At 40.0% G+C, this 25,293-nt stretch overlaps 1 protein-coding gene across 1 annotated transcript in view; it reads left to right on the forward strand.

Annotated features, from left to right (window-relative positions):
* Positions 1 to 25,293, forward strand: part of LOC132825590 (ankyrin repeat and fibronectin type-III domain-containing protein 1-like) — a 117,300-nt gene that overhangs the window by 28,655 nt on the left and 63,352 nt on the right. Inside the window, exons 7-10 of the mRNA XM_060840970.1 lie at positions 4,897 to 5,004; positions 5,813 to 5,912; positions 13,125 to 13,257; positions 20,780 to 20,899. Of these exons, the coding sequence (XP_060696953.1) occupies positions 4,897 to 5,004; positions 5,813 to 5,912; positions 13,125 to 13,257; positions 20,780 to 20,899 (461 nt within the window). The remainder of the gene's footprint in view (positions 1 to 4,896; positions 5,005 to 5,812; positions 5,913 to 13,124; positions 13,258 to 20,779; positions 20,900 to 25,293) is intronic.

Here is a 25,293-nt window from a genome sequence, read left to right on the forward strand (position 1 = left end):
ATGACTGCTTGAGTGAAGTCCTAATTAAACACCCAGAAGATTTTCAAGAAGGTCTAGGGACTATCAAAAGAGCCAAGGCCATCTTAACATGTCGACCAACAAGTTATTTCACAATTCTGCATGGCCCGCCCAATGCCATTTGCCTTACAGGCAAAAATCGAGACAAAAAAGTGAAGGAATCAACAAACCGGTCCACTCTGTGGTCGTACCGATTGTGAAGCCCAACCGATCGGTTCACCTTTGTGTGGAATGTAAACAAATGGTAAACCGTTGATCGTAGCTGGATAAAGACCGAATCCCTCACATTGAGTATTTATATGCAAAGCTGGAAGTGGGGGATGCTGTTCTTCACGTAGCTGGACATTGGCCATGTGTACTCACAATTGTGGTTCGATGAAGATTCCCAGAAGTATATTACAATTAACACGTGTTAGGGTTCATACCAGTATACAAGACTGCCATTCTGGGGTACTGTCAGCCTGTAATTTTTCAATGGATAATGGGCACCATTTTACAAGGTCTACTACAGGTTGCCATTTATATCGATGATGTGCTAATAGCAGGGAAGACCAATAAAGAGAACTTAGAGAACTTGGAAACAGTCCTTAGACATTTCTCTGAGGGAAAACTGTGTTCTAGGCATCCCAAGTGACCTACTTGGGCTACACAGTCAACAAGTCTGTGTTATACCTATTGGAAGATAACTGAGGGTAATCAAAGGCGCTCTAGCTCCAATGCATGAACTGAAGCTTAGGCCTTCCCTTGGGCTGGAAAGTTCGTACATAACCTGGCCTCCATCCTGGCACCTTTGATAACTCTTCAAAAAAGGGTCAGCATTGGAAATGGTCACCTAGCTAAGCCATACCTTTTAGGGTAATGAAGAAACAGCTATCATCCACTAAGATGTTAGCACACTATGTTCCCAAGCAGGATCTGGTATTGACATGCGATGCCTCCATGTGTGGCATCGGGGTAGTATTGGCTCCTAAATCTCCCAATTCAAAGGACCATCCAATAACATATGTATCAAAGACTTTTGTTCATGCAGAGTGTAAATATGCCCAGATATAGAGGGAAGGTTTGAAGGTCATAGTTGGGGGTCAGGAAGTTCCACCAATACCTTTACAGACACAAATGTGTAATACTAACAGACCATAAACTCTATTCGGTCTACTTAGAGAGGACACGGCTGTACTGTCCATAGCTTTAGGCCAAAGTCAGCAGTGGGTTTTAATACCAAGGGCGTGTAATTACGAGTTGGAACATCATTCAGTAGGCAAGTGGATATTGAGCCGCCTCCGCTGGCAGATACACCACTGATGGTACTGCAACTAGAAGAGTCTATTCCAGTTTTAAATTTTCTGGACACCACTTCCAAGCACAGCTGACAATATCAGACTTTGGATGCAGAAATATCCGGTCCTGGCAAAAATGAAACAGCTCATGGTATTGAGGGAAACCAAAGGGCTATCACAAACAGAACTGAAACCTCCAAATCACAGTAGAGTATGGCACATTAATATGGGGAGCAAGAGTGATTGTCCCAAGGGAAGGTCACTGACAGATACTGGCTAAACTCCATCAGGGTCATCCAGGTTTCCAAAATGAGGATGTTGGTGAGAAGTTATGTCTGGTGGCCAGGATTGGATACAGACATGGCTGCGTTGGTGCAGCAGCGCCCAGCAGCTCCCCCACATTCATGGGAATGTCTGAGCAAACCCTGGACTTGGTTACGTGTTGATTGTCTAGGTCCTTTCACAGACTTCATGTTCTTAGTCAGTGTGGACACCTACTCAAAGTGGCTGCACATGCATAGAGTTCATTCGTCAAACACTGGAACCATGATAGGAAAACTGCATGCATCTTTGCAATACATGGACTCCCGAAGTGCTGGCCGCAGATAAAGGGCCATCATTTACCATTGGGGATCTTGAATATTTCCTAGGTCAAATGGTATTTGACATATAAGAACAGTTCCATACCATCCATCATCCAATGGCCTGGCAAAGAGCAGTCCAAACTTTGAAGATAAGCTTAAAGAAACAGTCCATAACTTCACTAGATACTAAACGGTCCTGGATCCTGTTTGATTATAGGACCACTCTTTACATCTCTGCTGGAGCTATCCATGTTGATTTGCTAATGGGTTGCAGACTCCACACCAGGTTAAATCTGATCTTCTTCGACTTAGAGAGGAGGGTGCAACAGCATCAGGAACACCAATACTAGACACAAACCTCCGTTGAGCATGAGTAACAGTTTACTTCAAGGGATCCACAAGAATGGCCCTGCATATAGATAGGAGGCATGGTCAGAGTGAGGTCAGGTCCAGTATAAAGTTCTGGTACATGCGACAGTCCTGAACTAGCATGTGGACTATGTGAAAGTTGCAAACTCACAAACACTGTGGGAGCAAAATGTCCTGTTTCCTTGACAGACTTTCCTACTGTTCTAGAACCTGTGGGTTCTGCATCTCCATCAAACATTGAAGATATCTCCAGAATCTGAGATGGACATGGCGGATGTTGCCACCTCAACATCTTTGCAGCCTGAAGAGAATACATTTCTTCTGAGATGCTGCGGGCACAAGAGGCAAGCTACTGTGTGTTACACACCACCCGTATCAGAGGCAGAATTGGAGGAACTTTAACCAATGCAAAAAATCCCCTGGAGGAGCAAAATACAAAATAACGGGTCCACGTTCTTGGACATAGAAAGGACGGAATGTAACAATTGTAATGAGGTTAGCCAGGTGGACCTCATAAAATGTGAGTTCCCTGTTTGAGGCTGTTAAGCTTGTCTAATCAGGGAGTTTTGGCTGACAGATAAGAACAGGAGTGTCAGACATACTATTCATGATGACAGTTGGCTCTGAGGGAGTTGGATCAGTGTCAAGGACTCTCCATGTGTAAATAAAGGGTGAGTTGGTGATGGGATACCGGCCTCTGTGGAATAATTCCCTCTTGATGTTGGTTGAATGTCAGGGCTCCTGCGAGCAACAAAACCAGAACATTTGCAGTCACAAATGTTCATGAATTGATCCTTTGGTTTAAATTGCTATCCATGAATACGAATCAATGATACTACTAATGGCCTGACCTTACTCACAACCACATTTTCTCTTGGTATCTCTTTCTTCTCACTGAAACTATTTACTGTTGCTGAAGCACCATTTCCCACATACTACCTCCTCATTGTGCCTGTTTTGACCTGCCAATGGCTGGCTCAAATAACAGTAAAACAAACAGTACTGTGTCTTCTGAGTTAAGATAATTTGGGGCAGAGCAGAACTAAATGCCAGTATCTTCTAGTCAATGTAATCGTTGCCAGACCAGCTTAAGTCACTGTTAAGTTGCAGCTTTTGGAAACATCCTTGTGGTCAAGTTGACTTTTGAGGCAGCAACATCAATTTCAAGGTAAAGGGGCAGCATCATTTTATGACTCTGAATTTACCTACAGTGAGAAGGTGAATTGTAGGAAGCTACATAGGCCTTCTCAGGCAACCTGTTAGATTGAGACCTCAGGATTAAACCTCCTGAAAAGAAGAGATGGGTTTGGTGGGAAGGGGACATGGGGGGGATGAAGGGGTGCTCTCCTAGAGCAGCAGAGGTTCAGATTAGCTGGCTGGTCAGAGGGCACAATGTTGAAAGGGCTGATTTCTGTTGAACTTTTTGGATTTATTTTGTTGATCACACAAAGATAGGTGAGAAAGTAGGTTGTGAAGAGCACATAGGAGTCTACAACATTATATAAATACATTAATTTAATGGGCAAAGATCAGGCAAGTGGAATATAATGTGAGAAAGTGTGAAATTGTCTGCTTTGGCTGCATAGATAAAAAATAAATATTTTGTCTAATGGTGAGAGATTACAGAGCCCTGAGATGCAAAGGGAACCAGGAGTCTTAGTGCGAGAATCACAAAAGGCTATCATACATGTACAACAAGGAATTAGGAAAGCTAATAGAATGTGTGGGAAATTGAATATAAAGGTAAGAAGGTTCTACTTCAGTTATACTGGACACTGGTGAGACCATATCCAAATACTGTACAGTATTAGCCACCTTGTTTAAAGCAAGCTTTAAATACTAATACTTGGAATGAACATCTTATGAGGAAAGGTTGGACAGGGTAAGCTTGTAACTGCTGGAATTTAACAGAGTAAGAAGTGGCTAGGTGCAAACATATAAGACCCTGAAGGGTGTTGACAGGACAGATGTGGAGAGGATGCTTCCTGTTATGGGAGAATTTGGTACTAGAATCACGATTTAAAAACAGGTGGTTGCCCATATACAATAGAGATGAGATGAAATTCTTTCCTTCAGAGAGTATTGAATCCGACACTCATGCTCACTAACATTGAGAAGGACAAAGTACCAATGCCACCTGCAAGTTTCTGTCCAAGCCACTCTCTATCCTCACTTGGAAATGTATCACCTTTTCTTAAGAATCACTGATTCAAAATCCTGGAACTCCATCCCTAACAGTATTGTGGTGTACCTACACCAATCTGGACTACAGCTGGTCAAGAAGACAACTTAGTCCTATCTTCTCAAGTGTAGTTATAGATAGGCAATGAGCGCTGGTCCAACCAGTGAAATCTACATGTCCTGAGTGAATAAAAAGTAATTTGGAAAACTCTTGCTTTAACCATGATAGAAGCAGTAACTTCCATAGAGGTGGATAGATTATTGATTAGTAAAGGAGTGAAAGGTTATCAGGTTGGTCGGTTATGGATTTCAGACTACAATCTTATCGATGGATTAGGTGTGAGAGGCTGAACGGCCTATTCCTTGTTTGTATGAGGTTGTAAACAGTGACTGCAACTATCAGAATTCATAACTTAGAATGCAAAACTGGCAACATACTACTTGTTTTTTTTCTCTCTCCCTCCCAGACTGGAGACAATGCAATGGTAAGGAAGTGAAGCATAGTGGCCAGACAGAGGCATTGGACGTATTGCTGAATCAAATCAAAAACAACCATCAACATTGTCTGTGCCATGGTAAGTTAGAGCAATGACTGTCTCCTTCAACTGGGGTATAAATCTACGAAGAGAAAGCAATGAAGAAGATGTGATGCAATGTAAAGTATGAATTTTCAATAATACAGCTTTTTTTTAACCTGACAAAAATTTGCACTTCACATTATCTGATATAATTATTTGGACTCAAAAGAAAACAAACAGTGAAAATGGCAAAGATATTGACTGACTAGTTTGTACAATATCCCATAATGTGTTCTGTATTGTCACATTGGACATACTTGGCTTAATGTTATATTACCTACAACTGGCAAGTCACAACTGAGCAGTCTTAAAAATGTTTATAGAATGAGAGAAACCTTGGTATCATCTAGTTTCTTCGTAATGCTGTGTGTTTCAGAATGGCTTTGTCTATTTCGGCATGTTTTTGCCAGACTTCAAGATATTTCTTAAAACAGTATTTATTAACATGCTATTCATGAAGATCATGCAGCAGACATTTTTGCCCTAAGCTATTGTAATGCTGACTTTCTAGCAGAATCTGTCACATGGCCATTGAAGGTACAGCATATTTCAGAGACTTATCTGTGTATTCCTTAAATCCTTTTTACACAGAGATAACAAGAATAACTGAGCATTGTCAGTCTATAGAAACATCCAAGAAAAATTAACTTTGAATAATTTGAGCATCACCTTCCAATTAAAGGCCTTAAAGGAACAAGAAATGTTAGCAGCTAAACAAACTCCTGTTGGATAACCTATATTAGTATATATTTGGGTGATCAAAATGTACCAACATGTTAAAAAACTGTTTGTTTGAATTTTCCAGAAAACTCAAAAGTTCATCTACAGGGCCGTAAACATTCTATGTCCAAGAGCCTGAAACACCTTTTTCAATCAACAAGCAAATTTGTTAAAACTCTCAAGCGGTGAGTTGATTAATCTTATTCAATGAAATAGTCGGTTTGTTGAGAAAATAAAACAACATAATTAAAATTGATTTCATGGTATTAAATGTGGAATTTGAACACCTGATTTAAAACCTGGGACTTTATAGGCAGAAACAGTTTTAAGAAAGGGATCAAATGCTGACATAAAATAACCACTGGCTCACTTGACCCACACATGTTGGCCAAGTTTCATGAAACTGATGTGGATTTGGCCTAAAACAGAAAGAATTGAAATTTAATACCTTCCCTAAGGGCAATTAAATCAGTCAGTCAGCTCCTTTGGGAAACATGAAAAGGTCCATTTTCCCTTAATGATTTATACCATGATAAGAATCTTCAAATACTAGAGATGATACATCTTTTGCAATAGACTGAAAACAGTAACCTCCAAAGAAATGGAATACCTCTTTCAAGGAGCATTTTGGCAGACCAAGAGAAATTGGATTAAGAATGTAAAACTGAACACATGCTGAGAAGGCTCTTTTTTTAATTCATGCATTGACCATGGGCATCACTGACTAAGATAGAATTTATTGCCCATCCCTAATTGACCTCGAGAAAGTGGTGGTGAGCTGTCTTTTTGAACCACTGCACTCGTTGAACAGTATGTATATCCAGAGTGCTATTAGGAATGGAGTTCCAATGTTTTGGCTTAGCAACAGTGAAGGAACATTAATATAGCTTGAAGTCTGGATGGTATATGGCTTGAAGATGGTGGTGTTCACATGTATCTGCAGCCCTTGTCCTTCTAGTAGTGGAAAATCACTGGACTCTGTGCAGGTCCTGGTGGATTGGAAGACAACGAATGTCATGCCGCTGTTCAAAAAAGGGTCTATGTAAAGGGCAGGTAGCTATGGGCCAGTTAGCTTAACATCTATAGTCGGGAAAATAATAGTCAGGAGACTATCATTAAAGAAGAAATAGTGAGGCGTCTGGATGGAAACAATTCTATCAAGCAGCATGGATTAGGAAGGGAAGGTTGTGTTTCACAAACTTACTGAAGTTACTTGAGGATGTAACAAGTACAGTGGATGAAGGGGAACAGGTAGATGTGTTGTACTTGGATTTCTGGAAGGCGTTTGATAAGGTACCGCATAAAAGACTCATCCATAAGATAAGAATGCATGAAGTTGCGGGCAATGTACTAGCACAGATACAGGACTGATTAACCGATAGTAGGCAGAGAGTTGGGATAAATGGTGTTTCTCTGGTTCAAGATCAGTGGTGAGCAGGGTGCTGCGGGGGTCGATGTTGGGCCTGCAACTGTTCATGATATACATGAACTGTATATAAATGATTTGGAAGAGGAGACAGTGTGTAACATATCCAAGTTTTCAGATGATACTAAATTGAGTGGAAAGCAAACTGTGCAGAGGCTGTGGAGGGTCTGCAGAGAGATTTAGGTAGGTTAAGTGAGTGGGCAAGGGTTTGGCAAATGGAGTACAATGTTTGAGGTTATCTACTTTGGAAATAAAAAAAGTAAGTCAGAGTGTTATTTAAATGATGAAAGATTGCAGCATGTTGTTGTGCAGAGGGACTTAGGAGTGCTCATATATGAATTGCTAAAAGTTGATTTGCAGGTGCAACAGGTAATGAGGAAGGCAAATGGAATATTGGCTTTATATTGCTAGAGATTGAATTTAAGAGCAGGGAGGTTATGCTGCAACTGTACAAGGTGTTGGTGAGGCCACACCTGGAGTTTTGTGTGCAGTTCTGGCCTCTTTACTTGAGAAAGGATATACTGGCTTTGGAGGCTGTGCAGAGGAGGTTCACCAACTTGATTCCTATGAGGAGAGGTTGAGCCACCTGGGACTAATACACACTAGAATTTAGAATAATGTTTCTTATAGAAACATATAAAATTATGAAATGGATAGCTAAAATAGAAGCAGGCAAGTTTATTTTGCAGATGAGAATGAGACTAGGACTAGGGACATAGCCTCAAGATTAGAGGGTGTAGATTTAGGACAGAGATGAGGAGGAACTGCTTTTCCTAGAGAGTAGCGAATCTATGGAGTTCTCTGCCCAAGGAAGCAGTAGAGGCAGCTTCATTAAATACACTCAAGACCTAGTTGGATGGGTTTTTACATGGTAGGGGAATTAAGGGTTAAGGAGATAATGCATATAGGAGGATCTGAGATGATGGATTAATCAGCCATGATCTTAATGAATGTCGGAGCAGGCTCGATGGGCCAAATGGCCAACTCCTACTTCTATTACTGTGAAACTGTGAAATGATAAGATTGGAAGTTGCAGTTGGAGGAGCCTTAGTGAGTTACTGCATTTTGTACATGATGCATACTATTGCTACTGTGTGGTAGTGATAGAAGTGCATGTAGAAAGTAATGGATAGGGGCCAACGAAGCAGGACATTTTGTTCTGGATAGAGTCAAGCTTCTTGAGTGTTGTTAGAGCTGTACCCATTCAGACAAATAGACAGTATTCCATCACTATCCTAACGTATGCCTGTAGATGATGGATAGGAATTGGGGTGACAGGTGAGATACTTGCTGTGGAATTGCCAGCTTCTGACCTGCTATTGGTGCCATAGTTATACATGGCTGGTCTAGTTCAGTTAATATTTAATGGTAAGCCTACAGAATATTGATAGTGAGGAATTCAGTGATGGTAATGCCATTGTATTTCAGGTGGTGATGGTTAGATTCTCTCTTCTTTGAGATGCTCAGTGTCTACGTGGCACTTGTGTGGTCTGAATGTTACTTGCCGTTTATCTGTCCAAACCTAAATGTTGTCCAGGTCTTGCCTCATATGGACATAAACTGCTTCAGTCTTTGAAGTATGATGAATTGTGTGTACAATGTGCAATCTTTATCAAACAGCCTCCCTTCTGACCTTACAATGAACATAAGGTCACTGATAAAGATGGTTGCAGAATTGGATATAGGACACTATTGTGTACTCATTCTGGAGAACAATTTTTCAGTACTTTTGCTCGAATTGTAAGACCTTAACATTTGCAGTATTCAGTGGCCTTCAGCCTTTTCTTGATTCCAATTGCAGCAAATGGCATCTGTGATTCTAGGGACCTCAGGAGAAGGCCAAGGTAGATGATCAATTTGGCCTCTCTGGCTGAAGATAAATGCAAATGCATCAGCTTTGTCTTTTTCACGATGTGCTGGGTATAAGGAGATTTATAGGGCCTCTTCCTTCTGTTAGTTGCTAAATTGTATCCCATCATTCACAAGATGATGTGGCAGGACTTGCAGAGCTTAAATATTATAATTGTGTTATTGCTTAGCCCTGCCTATTGCATGATATTTATGCTGTTTAGTACTAATCCTGTATTGTAACTTGTTTTTAGTTATATGTGGTACCATTCCTGGCATGCCATTGCTGCGCTCTTCATTGAACCAAGATTGACTCCCAGCTTGTTGGTGATCATAGAATGGGGAATTTGTGTGTCATGTAGTTATATATTCTGATTGAATACGATTTTGCTGTTTCTGATAGCTCACAACATCTCATGGATGATTAGTTTTGTGTTGTGCAATCTGTTCAAAAGCTATCCCACTTAGTATGGCGATAGTGACATATAACACAATGGAGGGTATCCTCAATATGAAGACTGTATTTTGTGTCCACTGTACCAATATTGTCATAGATTCATCCGCAACAGTGAGATTGCCGAGGATGAGATCAAGTAGTTTTTTTTTCTTATTGGTTCCTCACCACCTGTTTCAGACCCTTTAGGACTCAGCCAGCTCAGTCAGTATTCATGCTGTTGAACCACTCTTGGTGACATTCTGTGCCATGGCCACTGTCAGTGCTTCTTCCAAATGGTGTTCAACATGGAGGAGCACTGATGCATTCACTAACGAGGGATGTGAGGGAGTTGTAGTAATCAGCAAGACAGTTCCTTGCCCATATTTAATCTGGTGCCATGATACTTGGAGTCTTGAGTCAAATCTGGACTCCCAAGGCAACATCCTCTTACTGTTTATCACTGTGCCATCACTCTGGTGGGTACAATTTGAACCCATGTATCAGACCCTTTAGGACTCAGCCAGCTCAGTCAGTATTCATGCTGTTGAACCACTCTTGGTGACATTCTGTGCCATGGCCACTGTCAGTGCTTCTTCCAAATGGTGTTCAACATGGAGGATTGTTGGGGATTCCGAATTCCTAGTGCAGGTATAAGACCACTATCCTTCTCCCTTCCAAGAAGAAAAATATCCAGTTGACTGCTGGGAATGAATGTATAAATTGGGAGAGAAATGGGCCACTTGGGTCCTTGAGTCTGTTCCACCATTCAACAGAATTTATTACTGACCTGATTACTCCATATTTTTCCCTCCTCCATAAATTCTCACCCTCGAAAAACATCAGTGACCTAATGAACCACACACAAATACATGTATACCCAGAAAGACATACACACAAATAGGAAAAAACATGCACACAGAAACACATTCTCACAAAAATTCACCACCACAACAAACACGGAAATACACACTCAGAGAAACACACAACTACACTGGAAAGCACAAATAGAAGTGCACGGAGAACGAGGCAAAGAAACACGGGCTCAGACAAATTTAACAAACAAACCCACGTATAAAGGCATACATTCAAGCACATATATGTACAGAAATATGTACACTGAAATGTACTCAATGTACAGAAACACACACAACACACAAAAACCAGGCACGTATCCTATAACACCCCCACATCATAAACATTTTGACACAATTCCTCTGGTGACCAATAACGTAAAGCCAATATTCTCAAACAACCACAATGGAAGAAACCATTTTCACTTTTCAGATTTCACTTTTTAAAATTTTACTGCATAATCAAAAGAAAATCAATATTATAATGAAATGGTCAAATTTTATTCAATATAGACTATAAATGACATTTTAAATTGATGATACAACAAAGATAGAACTCTCCGATTACTGGCAGGAAATTCAATATGTATGAAAGTGATTTCAGCTTAAAGTCCCTCATCGCTCTGTTCTTCCTGGTTGAGGTCCAGTTCCTTTCTTTATTCAGAGGTTTAGGCACGAAAGTCGCAAATGATAGTAGCTTTCTTTTCCAGGTAGAGATTCAGTTGGAGTTTAGTTATTGGACAATACTCACTGAAAGATACACTTTTCTGGATCCCTCTTAGCTTGCCTCATGGAATAAGCCTTGTTATTTTTTCCCCAGTTGCATTATAGCTTCCATCCTAAGTGGTCTTACACAAAGAGTTTTTCCACACCCTTGAACTGTTCTCCTCGTGCTGAAAAACTGAACTCTAAGAGCCCTGAGTATGTTTGACCAACGGCGGAGATTTGACGTCCCAGTTTGGTGGTTTTTTCTCCCTCCGATCAGCTTCTGTTTCCTTCACAACCTAAGAGATGGACTAATTTCTCATAGATCAGATATCATGACCAGGAATTACATTTTACATGAACCCCTCATCTCAGAAATCTGAGTTCACATTACTTTTTCAGTTGGTGGCTGTCTAAAAAAAATACAGGCTTTGAAATCACATTCAACATAGACAATAATTTGCAGACTATGGATTTCATTACAGCACACTTGCAGAGAAACATACACAGACACAGAAATGCTCACAAATGCAGAAGTATAGACACACAGGCGTACGCACATAAACAAAGAAACAAGAACGCATTCAAAACCATGCAAACAGAAAAGCAGAAACACACAAGCACACATTAATTAAAATTTAGTACCCTAATCCAAGGTGAATTTGTTAGTGATTTGGGATTTAACCAGGCAGAACATTGGTGGATGCTGACTCTGACACCTTCCCACTTCTGCCCAAATAGGTTTGGAGCAGTAAATCTTACAGGAATACTTCCCATCTACCACCAATTGAGGCTCTAGTATCATCCTACCATCACAGGTATTCACCCAGTGATAGGCAGAAGACTAGCCCACATCAACTTCAAAAAGAAATCCCCACTGGTGTTGCCTTTGGGCTTCAGACAGCAATGGATAACTTGTTCAAAGGTGTTCAGTGCCTGATTGAGGGACTTAGTATAAAGTAGGACTTTGCTGCCAACTCCTCTCTCTCTTCACCTGTGCCATCCACCCATGATACTCCTCCTACAAACACCCATATGTGACCAGGACCATTCAGCCCTCTGACCCTCATTATCAGCAGCACGAACTATTCCCCAAGCCAAGCAGCGCAGAATTACCAGCCTCTGGCTCAAGGTAAGCAAAATTTCAGCTCCTGGAGTGTTTAACCCTTAGGAAGGCCTGATGTTGCCCAGTCATGTATCTGATTAGGTGTTGGATGTGACTTGTGCAGCAGGCCTTCCCAAAAGATGATGACGTAGGACTTTCATCAACTGTTCGTACAAGTGGCAAGTGAGACCCATTCCAATGTCATTTCCCTGAAATACCATCAAAACATGAACACACACACACACACACACACACACACACACAAACACACGACAATATACATGTGGATCAGCTGGTGGTCCTTGTACCTTTTAGTCAGAAACCTTGTCAGTCAAGCCCTATTGTAGGAATAGGGCTAAGTTGGCAGTACTGTATGATGGAGGATTGCAAGATCACAGTGCCATTTTGATGGAAAGTAGAGCAGTTAGTCCTGGTTACTTGGCCATTTATGTCCTTTAAATTACATCACAGAATATATCCTTTAAATTACATCACAGAAAAAGATTATTTGGTGTTGGAGGCATTTGCTGTGCTCAAATTGGCTGCTGCTTTTCTTGCATTACAACAATGTACTTCAAAAGAACTTTATTGGTTGTAATGCACTTTAAAAGATTGTTCCTGAAAATTTCCATAAAGTGCAAATTTTTCTTTGTGTGCTGAACACATATCTACAATCAAGTTCGACATGTGCACATGCTCATACATGGACTTTCTATTAGACACAATATGATGATGCATTTAGTGATAATGCTTGGCTGTATTTATTCTTTCTGAGGTACGGTAATTGTGGACCTACCAACCACTGAAGCCTCCCCAATCCCACTTTGAATCCAACTGTGATTGAGATCATGGCGCTCAGGATAGTATGTTGTAAGAGCTAGGAACTGTATTAATGTGACTCAATGCCTCAATGAAAAATACCTTTACCTACTGATCATCAGACACTGGCAACATTTATTTTATTGAACAGTATTTGTTCATTGTGTGAAGTTACACAAACGCTGATGGCGTTATCCTGTTTTTCAGAGGATTATACCTAACAGTGATATTCTACAAGGATAATGACATAATTGTGACGCATGAAGAACAAATTCCAGTCGTAGAGATGGATGATTCATATTCAAGCTCACTGATGCAAGATTTTCTTTGGTTCACAAAGGTATATTGAAATGAACTGTCAAATTATTAATGGGATCTAATTTGAAGAAACTTATTGTCATTGAGTAAATACTCGTGGGATATGTTAAATATGTACTATTGCAACATTTAAGAGTCATTTGTATGGATATATGAATAACAGGGGTTTGGAGGGATATGGGCCGAGTGCTGGCAGGTGGGACTAGATTGGGTTGGGATATCTGGTCAACATGGATGGGTTGGACCGAAGTGTCTGTTTCCATTCAGTACATCTCTATGACTATGTGGTTGCAGGTACAGCGAGAATGTTTAAAAGACATAAGTTCAAAAATAAGAAAGATTTGGAAGGATATGGACCAAACGCAGGCAGGTGGGACTAGTTTAGTTTGGGAATATGGTCGGCTTGGACTGTTGGACTGAAGAGTTGGTTTCCAAGCTCTATGACTCATCAGACTGAAGAAAGTGAGTTCACAGCAGGAGCTCACAACATGAAACTTAACTCATAACAACTGTGTAATGACTCATATCAACAAGCCTGTGGTCAGTATTGTGACAGGAGCAGGTCTTTTAGCCTGTATGCACTGATTTTTGTTGAGGACAGCAACGTAATGCAATGACTGTTAAATGCCATCAATTCTTTGCATTTCAATGCACCTTATTGCTTTCTCTACAACATTGATCTATTTATTCTCAAATTACTCAGGAATTCTGAGGAGCTTTCTCCAGTCTAGCAATGGAGGCATTAGGAGTTGCAACTGTTTTCACAGCCACATGCAACAATGTTGAAACAGGTCAATAGCACAAAGTCTACAAGCTAAAGAAAAGCTTCCTCAATTTCTCCAGCAACATTGCCTCAGAAGACAAAGACTCTTGTGGAAAGAGTTCACAGAAATCTAGAAATGTTTTGAAGCAGACCTCTGGCTAAATGGTTGCACATGACTGAGACGGTGACCACAGACCTTATTTCTTCATCTGACTTTTCCTAGGCTTTTGTTGTTGGCATCCTTAGGACCTCATAATGTACACCTCCTGGTCACCAATGCTGGTTGTGAAAGGTTCAGATATATTTTGACATGGATGAGGCCAGTCAAATCCAGAAGAATATTGGTTTTGCTTCAGAAATTTCATAAGTCCAAGTGGCTGGAGTCTGTATCCATGTGACAATGAATGCACCACCATAACAGCCAGGTTTCTTTGTTAACTCAAGAAAAAGTTGCAATTAGTTTGCGATTGCTAAAATATAATGCAAGTCTGTGCAATTTATCCAGGAATTGCCATGAGTCTTCAGCATTCGGTAGTCTAAAGTTCTGCACCTTCAACATTTCGCACCAGGCAAAAACAAAATCTGTTTGATAACCCCAGTGAGAAACTTCGCTGCAGAGTCACAGGAGAGGTACAACTGGAATTATGCCATCACCTGACAAAGCAAATCCCCTGCTCCCCCAGATCCTTCAGACAGTTCCAATTTACTTACCTGGACAGATACCCAGAAAATGTTTGATGAAATACTAGGTTAACCCTGGGGTAACTATAGAACTAGTCTGCTTGACCCCTGACTCAAGCCACTTTACTTCTCCACCCGAATCCCACTCCAAATACTTTGTTCCCGCTCCTTGATCTTCTCACTCCTGACCAAATCCATCTAGATTTCAACCTGGATATCTCTCTCCAGCCAACCTGCCTACCCACATTACCTAAGTGCCAACCTATTCAGCTACCACATCAGTTGCCTAACCATTTGCCACTCGTAGACATCCACTTAGACACCACATATTCATTCACTTGCTCACAAACATGTGTTTGTGTCAGGGAGGGGGAGGGATGGTGGGGGGAGTTTGTTTTCCTCGGAGAATTCAGCAATAAGAAGGTGCTTGATTCAAAGCATGCTCCTTATTTCTGAAGAAGGTAGGCTCAGAAATCCTCAAATGTAGCGTTAAGATCCAAGAGTGAAGTGACAAATTGATGGTCATTTTTGTTCCTTTGAAGAATTAGGCTCTTGGCTTTCTTTCAGTTTCTGGATCTAAGATCAATCTTCTTTACCTTGCCTTTACTGCATCGGAAACATATCTTATTGAGCTCAGAGCTCTAATTCATTTCATATAGTTTAAAGCAGAAGTTTTGGTTTTCAATCTCATTTTTGGTCTTGTTTCCTTGGCAATTGCGAGGTCGGATTCCCTTTCAGATTTGTTTTGCACTTTGACTTTTTAATTGGGGTCTGCCTCAAAGTATAAATCCACTTACACACTGCAGAAAGGATTGGAGCTGGCAGTAGGGAAAGATAGATGAGGAAGGGCATCCTGAAGTATCTGCAATAACAGTCCTGTCTATCAGAGATGCCAGTGACAGACTCATCCAGACACTTCACTCTTAAATTGTCATTATATTATATTATATATGCCTGCTTTCTTTTTGCTGCCCTTCACTTTGCTATTTAAGGAAATCTCTGCAGCTTGGTGGCTCTGATCAAATAGCTGAATTACTGACATTTTCTTTTTAAGATGTCACATTCTAAGAGTTGATTCTGTTCTTGCAATTTCAAACACTTCTGCATTTGTTGCATGGTTAATATATGAACTTTTTTTAGCATATGTTATTGCATCCACCTTTCAAAGGTCTGTATTTCTTCCACAGGTCAGAGACAGGTCCATACCAACCAAAATGTGCGTCCACGCTAATCCCATTTCCCTGCACTTGGCCCATATCCTGAAGAAGGGCACATGCCTGAAACGTCGATTCTCCTGTTCCTTGGATGCTGCCTGACCTGCTGCTCTTTTCCAGCAACACATTCCAGCATCTGCAGTCCTCACTTTCTCCCATATCCTTCTAAACCTTTCCTATCCATGTATTTGTCCAAATATCTTTAAATGTTGCAAATGTACCCACTTCAGCCACTTCTGCTGGCAATTCATTCCATATGCGTACCACTTTGCCCGAAACGTCGAATTTCCTGTTCCTTGGATGCTGCCTGACCTGCTGCGCTTTAACCAGCAACACATTTCCACTCTGTGTAAAAACAAAGTTGTCCCTCCGGTTTCCATTTATATTTTCCCCCTAATCTTAAACTGATGCCCTCTGGTCATTGATTCTCCAAATTTGGGGAAAAGACTGAGTGCATTCACCCTATCCATGCCTTGGACCTCTAACAGATCACACCTTCAGTCTCCTGTGCTCTAAAGAAAAAAGTCCTTGCTTGTCTAATATCTCCCTATAACTCAGAACCTTGAGTCCTGACAACATCCTCATAAATTTCTTCTACACTTTTTCCAGTTTAATAACATCTTTCCAATAGCAGGATGACCAAACTGAACACAATACTCCAAGTGTGGCCTCACCAATGTCCTGTACAACTGCAACATATCTTCCCAACTTCTATACTCAGTGTCCTGACTGATGAAGACCAGTGTGCCAAATTCTTCTTCACTGCTCTGTCTACCTGTGACTCCACTTTCAGACAACCATGCAACTGAACCCCAAGGTCCCTCTGTTCCATTACACTCCTTAAGGCCATACCATTCATTTTTTTTGTCACTGTTTACCTATTATTTACTATCTATACTACTTAACTATGTGATCTGCCTGTATTGCTCGCAAGACAAAGCTTTTCACTGTGCCTCTGTACACGTGTCAATAAATTCAATATAAGTCAATTCTCTATGAATCTTCTACCTTGATTTGACTTTCCAAAATGCAAGACCTCTCACTTATCTATATTAAACTTCATTTGCCATTTCTTGGCCCAATTCCCCAGCTGATCAAGGTCCTGTAGCAATCTGTGATAACCTTCCTCACTGTCTACGATACTGTCTTTTTAGTGAATATTGCAAACTCACTAATCATGCCTTATACATTCTCACCCAAAACAACCCTGAGGCACTCCACTAGTCACAGGCCTCCAGTTTGACAAGCATTCTTCCATTAATACCTTCTGCTTCCTATCATCAAGCCAATTGTGTAACCAATTTGCCAACTCCCCCTGGATTCTATAATCTAATCTTCCAGAGCAGCCTACCATGTGGAACCTTATCAAAGGCCTTACTGAAAGCCATATAGACTACGTCTACCACCCTGCCCTCGTCAACCTTTCTGGTCACATCATCAAAGAACTCTAACAACTTTGTGAGGCATATTCTCCTGCACATAAAGCCATGCTGACTACTCCTAATCAAACCCTGTCTTTCCAAATACATGTATTTCTTATCTCTCAGAATCCTCTCAAGTAACTTACCTACCACAGATGCTTGGTTTACTGGTCTATAGTTCCCACATTTTTCTTTCCTTTTCTTGAACAATGGCATAACATTCATTACCCTCCAGTCTTCGAGGACCTCACCCGTGACTAACACGATACACAAATATCAGCCAGGGGCCCAGCAGTTTCTTCTCTAGTCTCTTGCAGTGTTCTTGGATATACCTGGTCAGGACCAGAAGATTTATCCACCTTCATATATTCTAATACATACAACACCTCCTATCCTGTGATATGGACTATCCCCAAGATGTCACCACTAATTTCCCTAAGTTTCCAGGTCTTAATATCTTTCTCCATTTATTGCCCAAGTTTCTGCGGCATGTAAGAAATGATTAGAAAGCAACATTCTATGAGAATTTTCATCTTACGCTTTTGAATTTTCTTTTATATATATGTATCCCTCATGATTACAATCTTATTTCTAGCTATTTCTATCTTGCATCTAAATTCTGCATCACCTCAACATCTGTTTCATTTATCCTGAATACAAGCTTACCTACATATTTCAAATGTGACACCATCTATTTCAATCTCCAGTCTAGTTTCTTCCTTTTAACTGCCAACATTTTTGCTTTTTTCAAACAGCTTTTGAATGTAAATCATTGTCAAAGCCTTGGGAGACATGAATGGAAGAGTGAGAGAGGTTTCAAAGTAAATATTCTCCCACATAGGAAGAAAGGGTTAGATCACAAATCTTGGTCCACTTGGGTAGCAAATGGCCGATAAGTAAAATAAGGCAACAAAAAGTTTTTCAAATATCAAAACTGAATGTTACAAAATACCTGGAGGAGTATAAAAAATGCTGTGGTAAAATTGAAATAGAAAGTAGGAAAGCAAAGAGAGGACATGAAACATTGTTAGCAAGTAAAATCATGGAGAACCTAAAGATGAGGAAGGGTTTAGAGGAATGTGGGTCAAGTGCTGGCAAATGAGACCAGATTAGGTTAGGATATCTGGTTGGCATGGATGAGTTGGACCAAAGGGTCTGTATCCGTGCTGTACGTCTCTATGACTCTTTATATGAAGAACAAGAAAGAATACATCATGTTGTATGGGATAAAGTTAGGTGTGGAGGAAAATTAAAATAAAAGGGATTAGCCAGGTTAGAACTGTTCTGGAGAGAAACAAAGAAGGAAAAGCTTATTTGACCTCACCTTCTGTGATCTACATGTTACTGATATATCTGTCCATGACAGGTATTGGTGAAAGTAACCAATATACAGCTTTTGTGGAAATAACTAATCATCTTCCCACCAAGGATAACCTCCATTTTGTTGTATGGTACTACCACGGTGCACAGCTGGGCATTCACAAGGCACAGTCGATGACCAGTAGCAGAGTTGTCTTCACGTGAAACTGTATTAGTGGCTTAGCACATCCTTCACTCTATCATTGTCATTAAGTTACGGCAGCAAATTTCATTCAATGAAAAATGCAGGCGAGCATGCGAGGAGCAACACTAAACAAACCTAAAATTGAGGAAGCAACCAAGCGAAGGCAAATGACAAAATTATATACATGCTAAATAGCAGAAACAAAGAGGAAAGCCATCTCACAACCAACAGAAATATAACAAAATTCAATACCCAGTTACCCTTGTGTTCACTAAACTGTATTGGCTCCCAGATAAAAATTGCCTGCATTTTAAATTTTTCTTTTGTATTTTCTTCTCATTCTCTGTAATGTTCTCTAGTCCTTCAACACTCTAAAACATCAGATCTCCTCTTATTCTTTTGAGCCAGTATCTAATCAATCCATCATTGGTGGCATTGCCTTGACCTGCTGAAGCCCTAAACTCTGGAAATCCTGTCAAAACATTTGGATGCGAGCATAAGAGATACAGTGAGTAAGTTTGCAGATGACACCAAAATGGGAGGTGTAGTGGACAGCAAAGAAGGTTACCTCAGAGTACAACAGGATCTTGACCAGAAGAGCCAATGGGCTAAGAAGTGGCAGATGGAGTTTAATTCAGATAAATGCGAGATGCTGCGTTTTGGGAAAGCAAATCTTATCAGGACTTATACACTTAATGGTAAGGACCTATGGAGTGTTGCTGAACAAAGAGATCTTGGAGTGCACATTCATAGCTCCTTGAAAGTGGAGTCGCAGGTAGATAGGGTAGTGAAGAAGGCGTTTGGTATGCTTTATTTTATTGGTCAGAGTATTGAGTACAGGAGTTGGGACATCATGTTGCAGGTGTACAGGACATCGGTTAGGCCACTGTTGGAATATTGCATGCAGTTCTGGTCTCCTTCCTATCAGAAAGATGTTGTGAAACTTGAAAGGGTTCAGAAAAGATTTACAAGGATGTTGCCAGGGTTGGAGGATTTGAGCAATAGGGAGAAGCTGAACAGGCTGGGGTTGTTTTCCCTGGAGCGTTGGATGCTGAGGGGTGACCTTATAGAGGTTTGCAAATTTATGAGGAGTATGGATAGAGTAAATAGACAAAGTCTTTTTCCTGGGGTAGGGAAGTCCAGAACTAGAGGGAGTAGGTTTAGGGTGAGAGGGGAAAGATATAAAAGGGGCCTAAGGGGCAACTTTTTCACGCAGAGTGTGGTACGTCTTTGGAATGAGCTGCTGGAGGAAGTGGTGGAGGCTGGTACAATTACAACATTTAAAAGGCATTTGGATGGGTAAATGAATAGGAAAGGTTTGGAGGGATATGAGGCTGGGTGCTGGCAGATGGGATTAGATTGGGTTGGGATATCTGGTCGGCGTGGATGAGTTGCTGTACATCTCTATGACTCTAAAACCTCTCTGTTCCTCTTTCCTCATTTAAAATGCTCCTGGAAATTTATTTCTAAGATTTTGGTCCCCTGCACTCATACCTTCTTATGTGGCTGTGTCAAACATTATTTGATAATGTCCCTATTGAAGTATCTTATGAAATTTTACTACATTGAAGTACTATATAAATACAGCTTGTTATTTTCACTCATGGTGTGTGCCTGTAGCGTGTTTAGGGAAGATGCAATACTCTGCACTGTGATTTATAAAATTATGTAAGATCAGTTGCATGCTTTTCAGGGATATGACGGTGGATGGTTGAAATTGCCATATTGTGTTGACTGAAATGTGTTCAGCACCCAAAAACACAATCTTACACCTCCTCCTCTGATGTAAAATATGATGCAAAGCATATTGCCAGCTGTGAAACACCTGGTGAATTATAAGTGTTTTTCAAGGAATGACAATGAATTCAGATTATCAGAAATGTTTATTAATCAGTCACAAGTTGTGTTAGCTAAAGTATAATTGTTCTCATTATCTGCTCACCACTTCCTTTCTAAAACAGGTATCATGTATCTGGGAAGATAGTCGATGGCTAAGTCAATGTATGTGTCCCTCTTTATCTTCGTGCTCGTCAGTATTACAGGCTCGTCATAAGATGCTTGTAGCAGTTGCTCAACTTCAGGTGAGTGAAAGTTTTCTCAGTTCATTAAGCTGAATGGACATTAATTAGAATCACTTCATATCTTTTTAAGACTGCCTGATCCATTGCAACCATACCCCACTCGATGTGTAGTTTCACTGAGGTCAGAAAATGTTTATTGTTTGTGTGAGTTGTAGACTGATGCAATGCCCACCATGCATATTATAATTGCTATATAAGATCATTCTTTTATAATCTATTTTGTTGACCAAACTTGTTGATTATTGGTCTTGTATTTTAAAATATACTCCTTGAACAATGCCTAGATTCATTTTAGCTTTTTTTATTCATTTACGGGATAAGGGCATCACTGGTTAGGCTAGCATTTATTGACCATCTCTACTTGCCCAGAAGGCAATTAAGCATCGATCACATTGCTATGGGTCTGGAGTTACATCTAAACTAGACCAGGTAAAGATGGCATTTTCCCTAAAGTAGATTAATGAAGCAGTTGGCTTTTTTTTTCCTGACAATTGACAATGGATTCATGGTCACCATTAGACACATAATTCCAGATGTTCATTAAATTTAAATTCCATTACCTGCTGTGGCGAGATTCAAATCCAGGCCCTCAGAACATTACCGGGATTCTGTATTAACAGTCTAGCAATAAGACTATAAGGCCATTTCCTCCCCTTTGCTGTGTCTAATGTAGTCATATCCAAGCTCTTATCCTTATTTCCCCCAAAGCTGAGGTGACTGGCATTTGGAGTCTTGGTTTGTGACTCAATCTACTCTTAATTCTTAGCGTGAATTTAATAATATCTTGATCACTGTTAGTTAGGTATTCCCCAGCAATTAGATTGATGGCAGATATGTACTGGTTTGTAAATTCAGGCAGAAATTCAGTTCCTCATCAAATAGCCTAGTTTAAAGAGGTCAGTAAGGCTTTCTACACATAATATCAACATTTCCGAGCAGAACTGTCTTTTCATCAGCTTTAATTGTTCTTTTGGGCTCTCTGAAAGCTGAGATGAGCAGCTCACTGATTGCATCACAGAAACCAAATTATCTGACTCTCATATTCAGCTTACTGCAGACTAATATAAAGTAAGATAAAACCTAAAGAGAACTTCAATTGTATGCCAAAGGAGGAGTTGAACAAAATGTTCAATAATACAAGAAACACTAGAATGCAACTGATGTCATAAATCATTAAAACTGGAGTTAATGGTCTTAAACTGACTAACAACAGGACACATTCTAACATATATGAAAGAAGCAAACATATTTACTTTTACATCTAGACTGTGTTTGTGATGAAAGTATATATTCCAAGATTGCTCTGAACAATTGCTTGAAGATAGGCTAGGGAAAATATGGCAAAACTGAGTATTGCAGATACTGGAGGTTAGAATCAAAATTAGAGTGGTGCTGGAAAAGCACAGCTGGTCAGGCAGCAAACAAGGAGCAGAAAAATCGATGTTTTGGGCAATTATGGCTGTCTGCTCCACACATAGAATATGAGGAACAGTTCAGATTGTTACTGAGACATCCAATACTGAACCTCTGCTATGAGAGATCTATTCCTGGTGCATCACACCCATTCCTTCCACAGCAGTTGAAGCTATTTGAATGGATTGGATTGACCTATAACTGATTCCCTAGCCATGTACATGGCTTCTATGTTTCTAATATATGGGGAAGTGTTAGAGAAGTTCTCCATTTTTAAAAAATGAAAATCTTATATATTTAAACTCTCTTTTCTCTCTCTCCCCCTAGCTTTGCACAGACAATGGTAGACAAGGATAAGGCACACTCATGCCAGGGAACAATAGGTTTCAGACAGAAAAGATCGGGCAACAAGTCTACTATGGATCAGAGAGAAACTGGGCAATAAGCTTACTGTGAGGGAATGATGGACTGGGCACACCTAGTATCAGGCCACGTCTAGTGTTGAAAGATACTGACAGATGATGGTTGGTGTGTCATCCAACCAGAGAAACCTTCTTATCACCACGGTATCCAATTATTTTATAAATTATTCATGGATTTCTGTCTCATCTACATTATCTGGAAATCAATTTCACACATTGATTAATCTTTGCTAACAACATTCAGGCCTATATTTACATTTTAACAAGATTGAACCTGTGTTCCTTTATTCAAGTTTAAATACTCAATTTCAAATAATATTCTGTTTGTTTTATTGTATTTCTCTGCCTTACTATTGTACTATTCAGTAGTTGAACATGTTCAACATGAACTCTTAAGTTCCTAGAATCTCTTCCCACCTTATTCTGGTCCATTCACTGATTGGGTTTTATCCTGAGATGAATTACTGATCAGATGTCCATGATCACTCATACTGCCTACTTGCACCTCCATAATAACACCTGACTACACCCTTGCATCAGTAAATGTGAGGCCAAAACCTTCATCCGTGCCATGTTTACATCCACATATCACTATTCTCTCACACTCCTGGCTGACTTCCTATTTTCTACCCTTCATAAATTTAAGCACATTCAAAGATCTACAGCCTGTATCCTAACTCACACCAAGTCTCATTCGTAGATTAACGATTGCAAATTAACTTATGTGGGCTCCTGGTTATAAAACAATTCTTTGATTTTAAAATTCTCATGCTTGTATTCAAATCACTCCATGGTCTCACCCCTCCTTATCTCTGTAGCCTCCTCCAACTCTACAACTTTCCATGATATCTACACTCTGTCACTTGACCTTTTGAGAAGCCATTATTTCAACATTGGTGGCTCTGTACTCGGGGCTTGCCAAGGCTGAAAGCTCTTGAACATCCTGTATGAACCTGTCTACCTCACCTTCCCTATTAAGGTACAAACTTAAAACCTACCTTGTCTGCTCTAGTATCTCCATACATGGTTCAATGTCAAATTATTCTGTTAATAATATTCCTCGGATCCATCTCTTGAGGTATTACTACATTAAAAATCCATGTAAAAGTATGGCATGTCTGCTGCCTACCTGTTTGTTTCATGACATTTTAACAATTGTCTATATTAATGTTCATTTGCCTTTCTTCTACAAATTTAAATACTTTATCCAATTCATTCGAGAATTTCTCAGTTGCCTGCTCCAGTGCCACTTCTCTTTATACTAGGAGATTATTGGAAATGTTCAGCAGTTGGCATTGAGGTTCTGATGTTAATTGGAAATAACTGTAATTTTGAACTTAGTTAAGGATCACTTCAGTCAGCATTTCTCCTGTAAGTACAATGTAGATCAACTACTACTCTTTATCATCTCCCCCAATTTCTCCTGTCCATGCTGGAAGATATTGCCACCTGTGCTCACCGTTTTGCAAACATTGTGTCTTACATCAGAAGTAAAACTGTGCCCATCTACATACATATGACACTATTCATGTGGTACTCCAAGTCTTTATAGAGGTTGTAAGGAAATGAGTAATTCTCTTCACTTACTGAAAATCTGTTAGCATTCTTCTAGCTATAGCTCTGTGGAAGTTGGGTGAGGGCTGAATGTGGCTTGCCACAGCTGTCCTAGTTCATATACAGGATTGGGTACTTGGTTGTGGCTGGTTTAAAGGCTGATTCCAGCACCCACACTACATATCGGTTACATGCCAAGAATTTCCCTGCTGTGCACCAAATTAGTCTACTTGTAGACTTCTTGTAGACTTAGATTAAATGCAAATGGAATTGCAAAACATTGCTTAAAGTAAAATGTTAATATAGTGAAAACAAAGTTTTAAGCCATAAGAGATGAAAGATAATTGAGCCAGGAAATGTCATAATTCAATCTCTATTAAAAAGCTATATATTCTGACCCTATCATTCATATTCGTATATCCACATTCATCGAGAAATGAATATAATAAGATGCATCAGCTAGGAGACCTTTTCTGCAGATGTACACTATAATATGCCCGTCCCAGGAATGTTTGAGGCAACAATGTAGAATGAAGAAATTTCATATGTAACCCGTTCTGCACCTTTCCCAAGCACATTTGATGGGACAAGCTAGACTAGAGGGAACTTTTTTTTTAATCTAACTGTGTTTTACTTTCCCCAGCAGTATTTAATATTCATCACGTGTGTGCCTGTCAAGTGAAGTATATAAAAAGCACATGGTCTGATGGGAAAACTTCAACAAACTTTATGAAGGATTGTATCCCAAGTGATCTTCAAGTTTTCTTTATAGTACTTTGTTCATTTATGTGAGAGAAGTGTTAAAATAAAATGTAAAAACAACGTATTCAATGTATTGAAACATACTAAAGGGTTAATTAGCAAGTTTTTAAAGCCCTTTTAATTTATTTGCTTAATGTTCTGTTCTAAAGGTAATTGTCAGTCAGTCTGAGAAAGACATACATCATGCCACCTCAATAACATGCAGGTGTCACTGGCAAGACCTACATTCATTGCCCACCTCTG

The sequence above is a fragment of the Hemiscyllium ocellatum genome, chromosome 20 (genome assembly GCF_020745735.1).
Source record: "Hemiscyllium ocellatum isolate sHemOce1 chromosome 20, sHemOce1.pat.X.cur, whole genome shotgun sequence".
Classification (NCBI taxonomy): Eukaryota; Metazoa; Chordata; class Chondrichthyes; order Orectolobiformes; family Hemiscylliidae; genus Hemiscyllium; species Hemiscyllium ocellatum.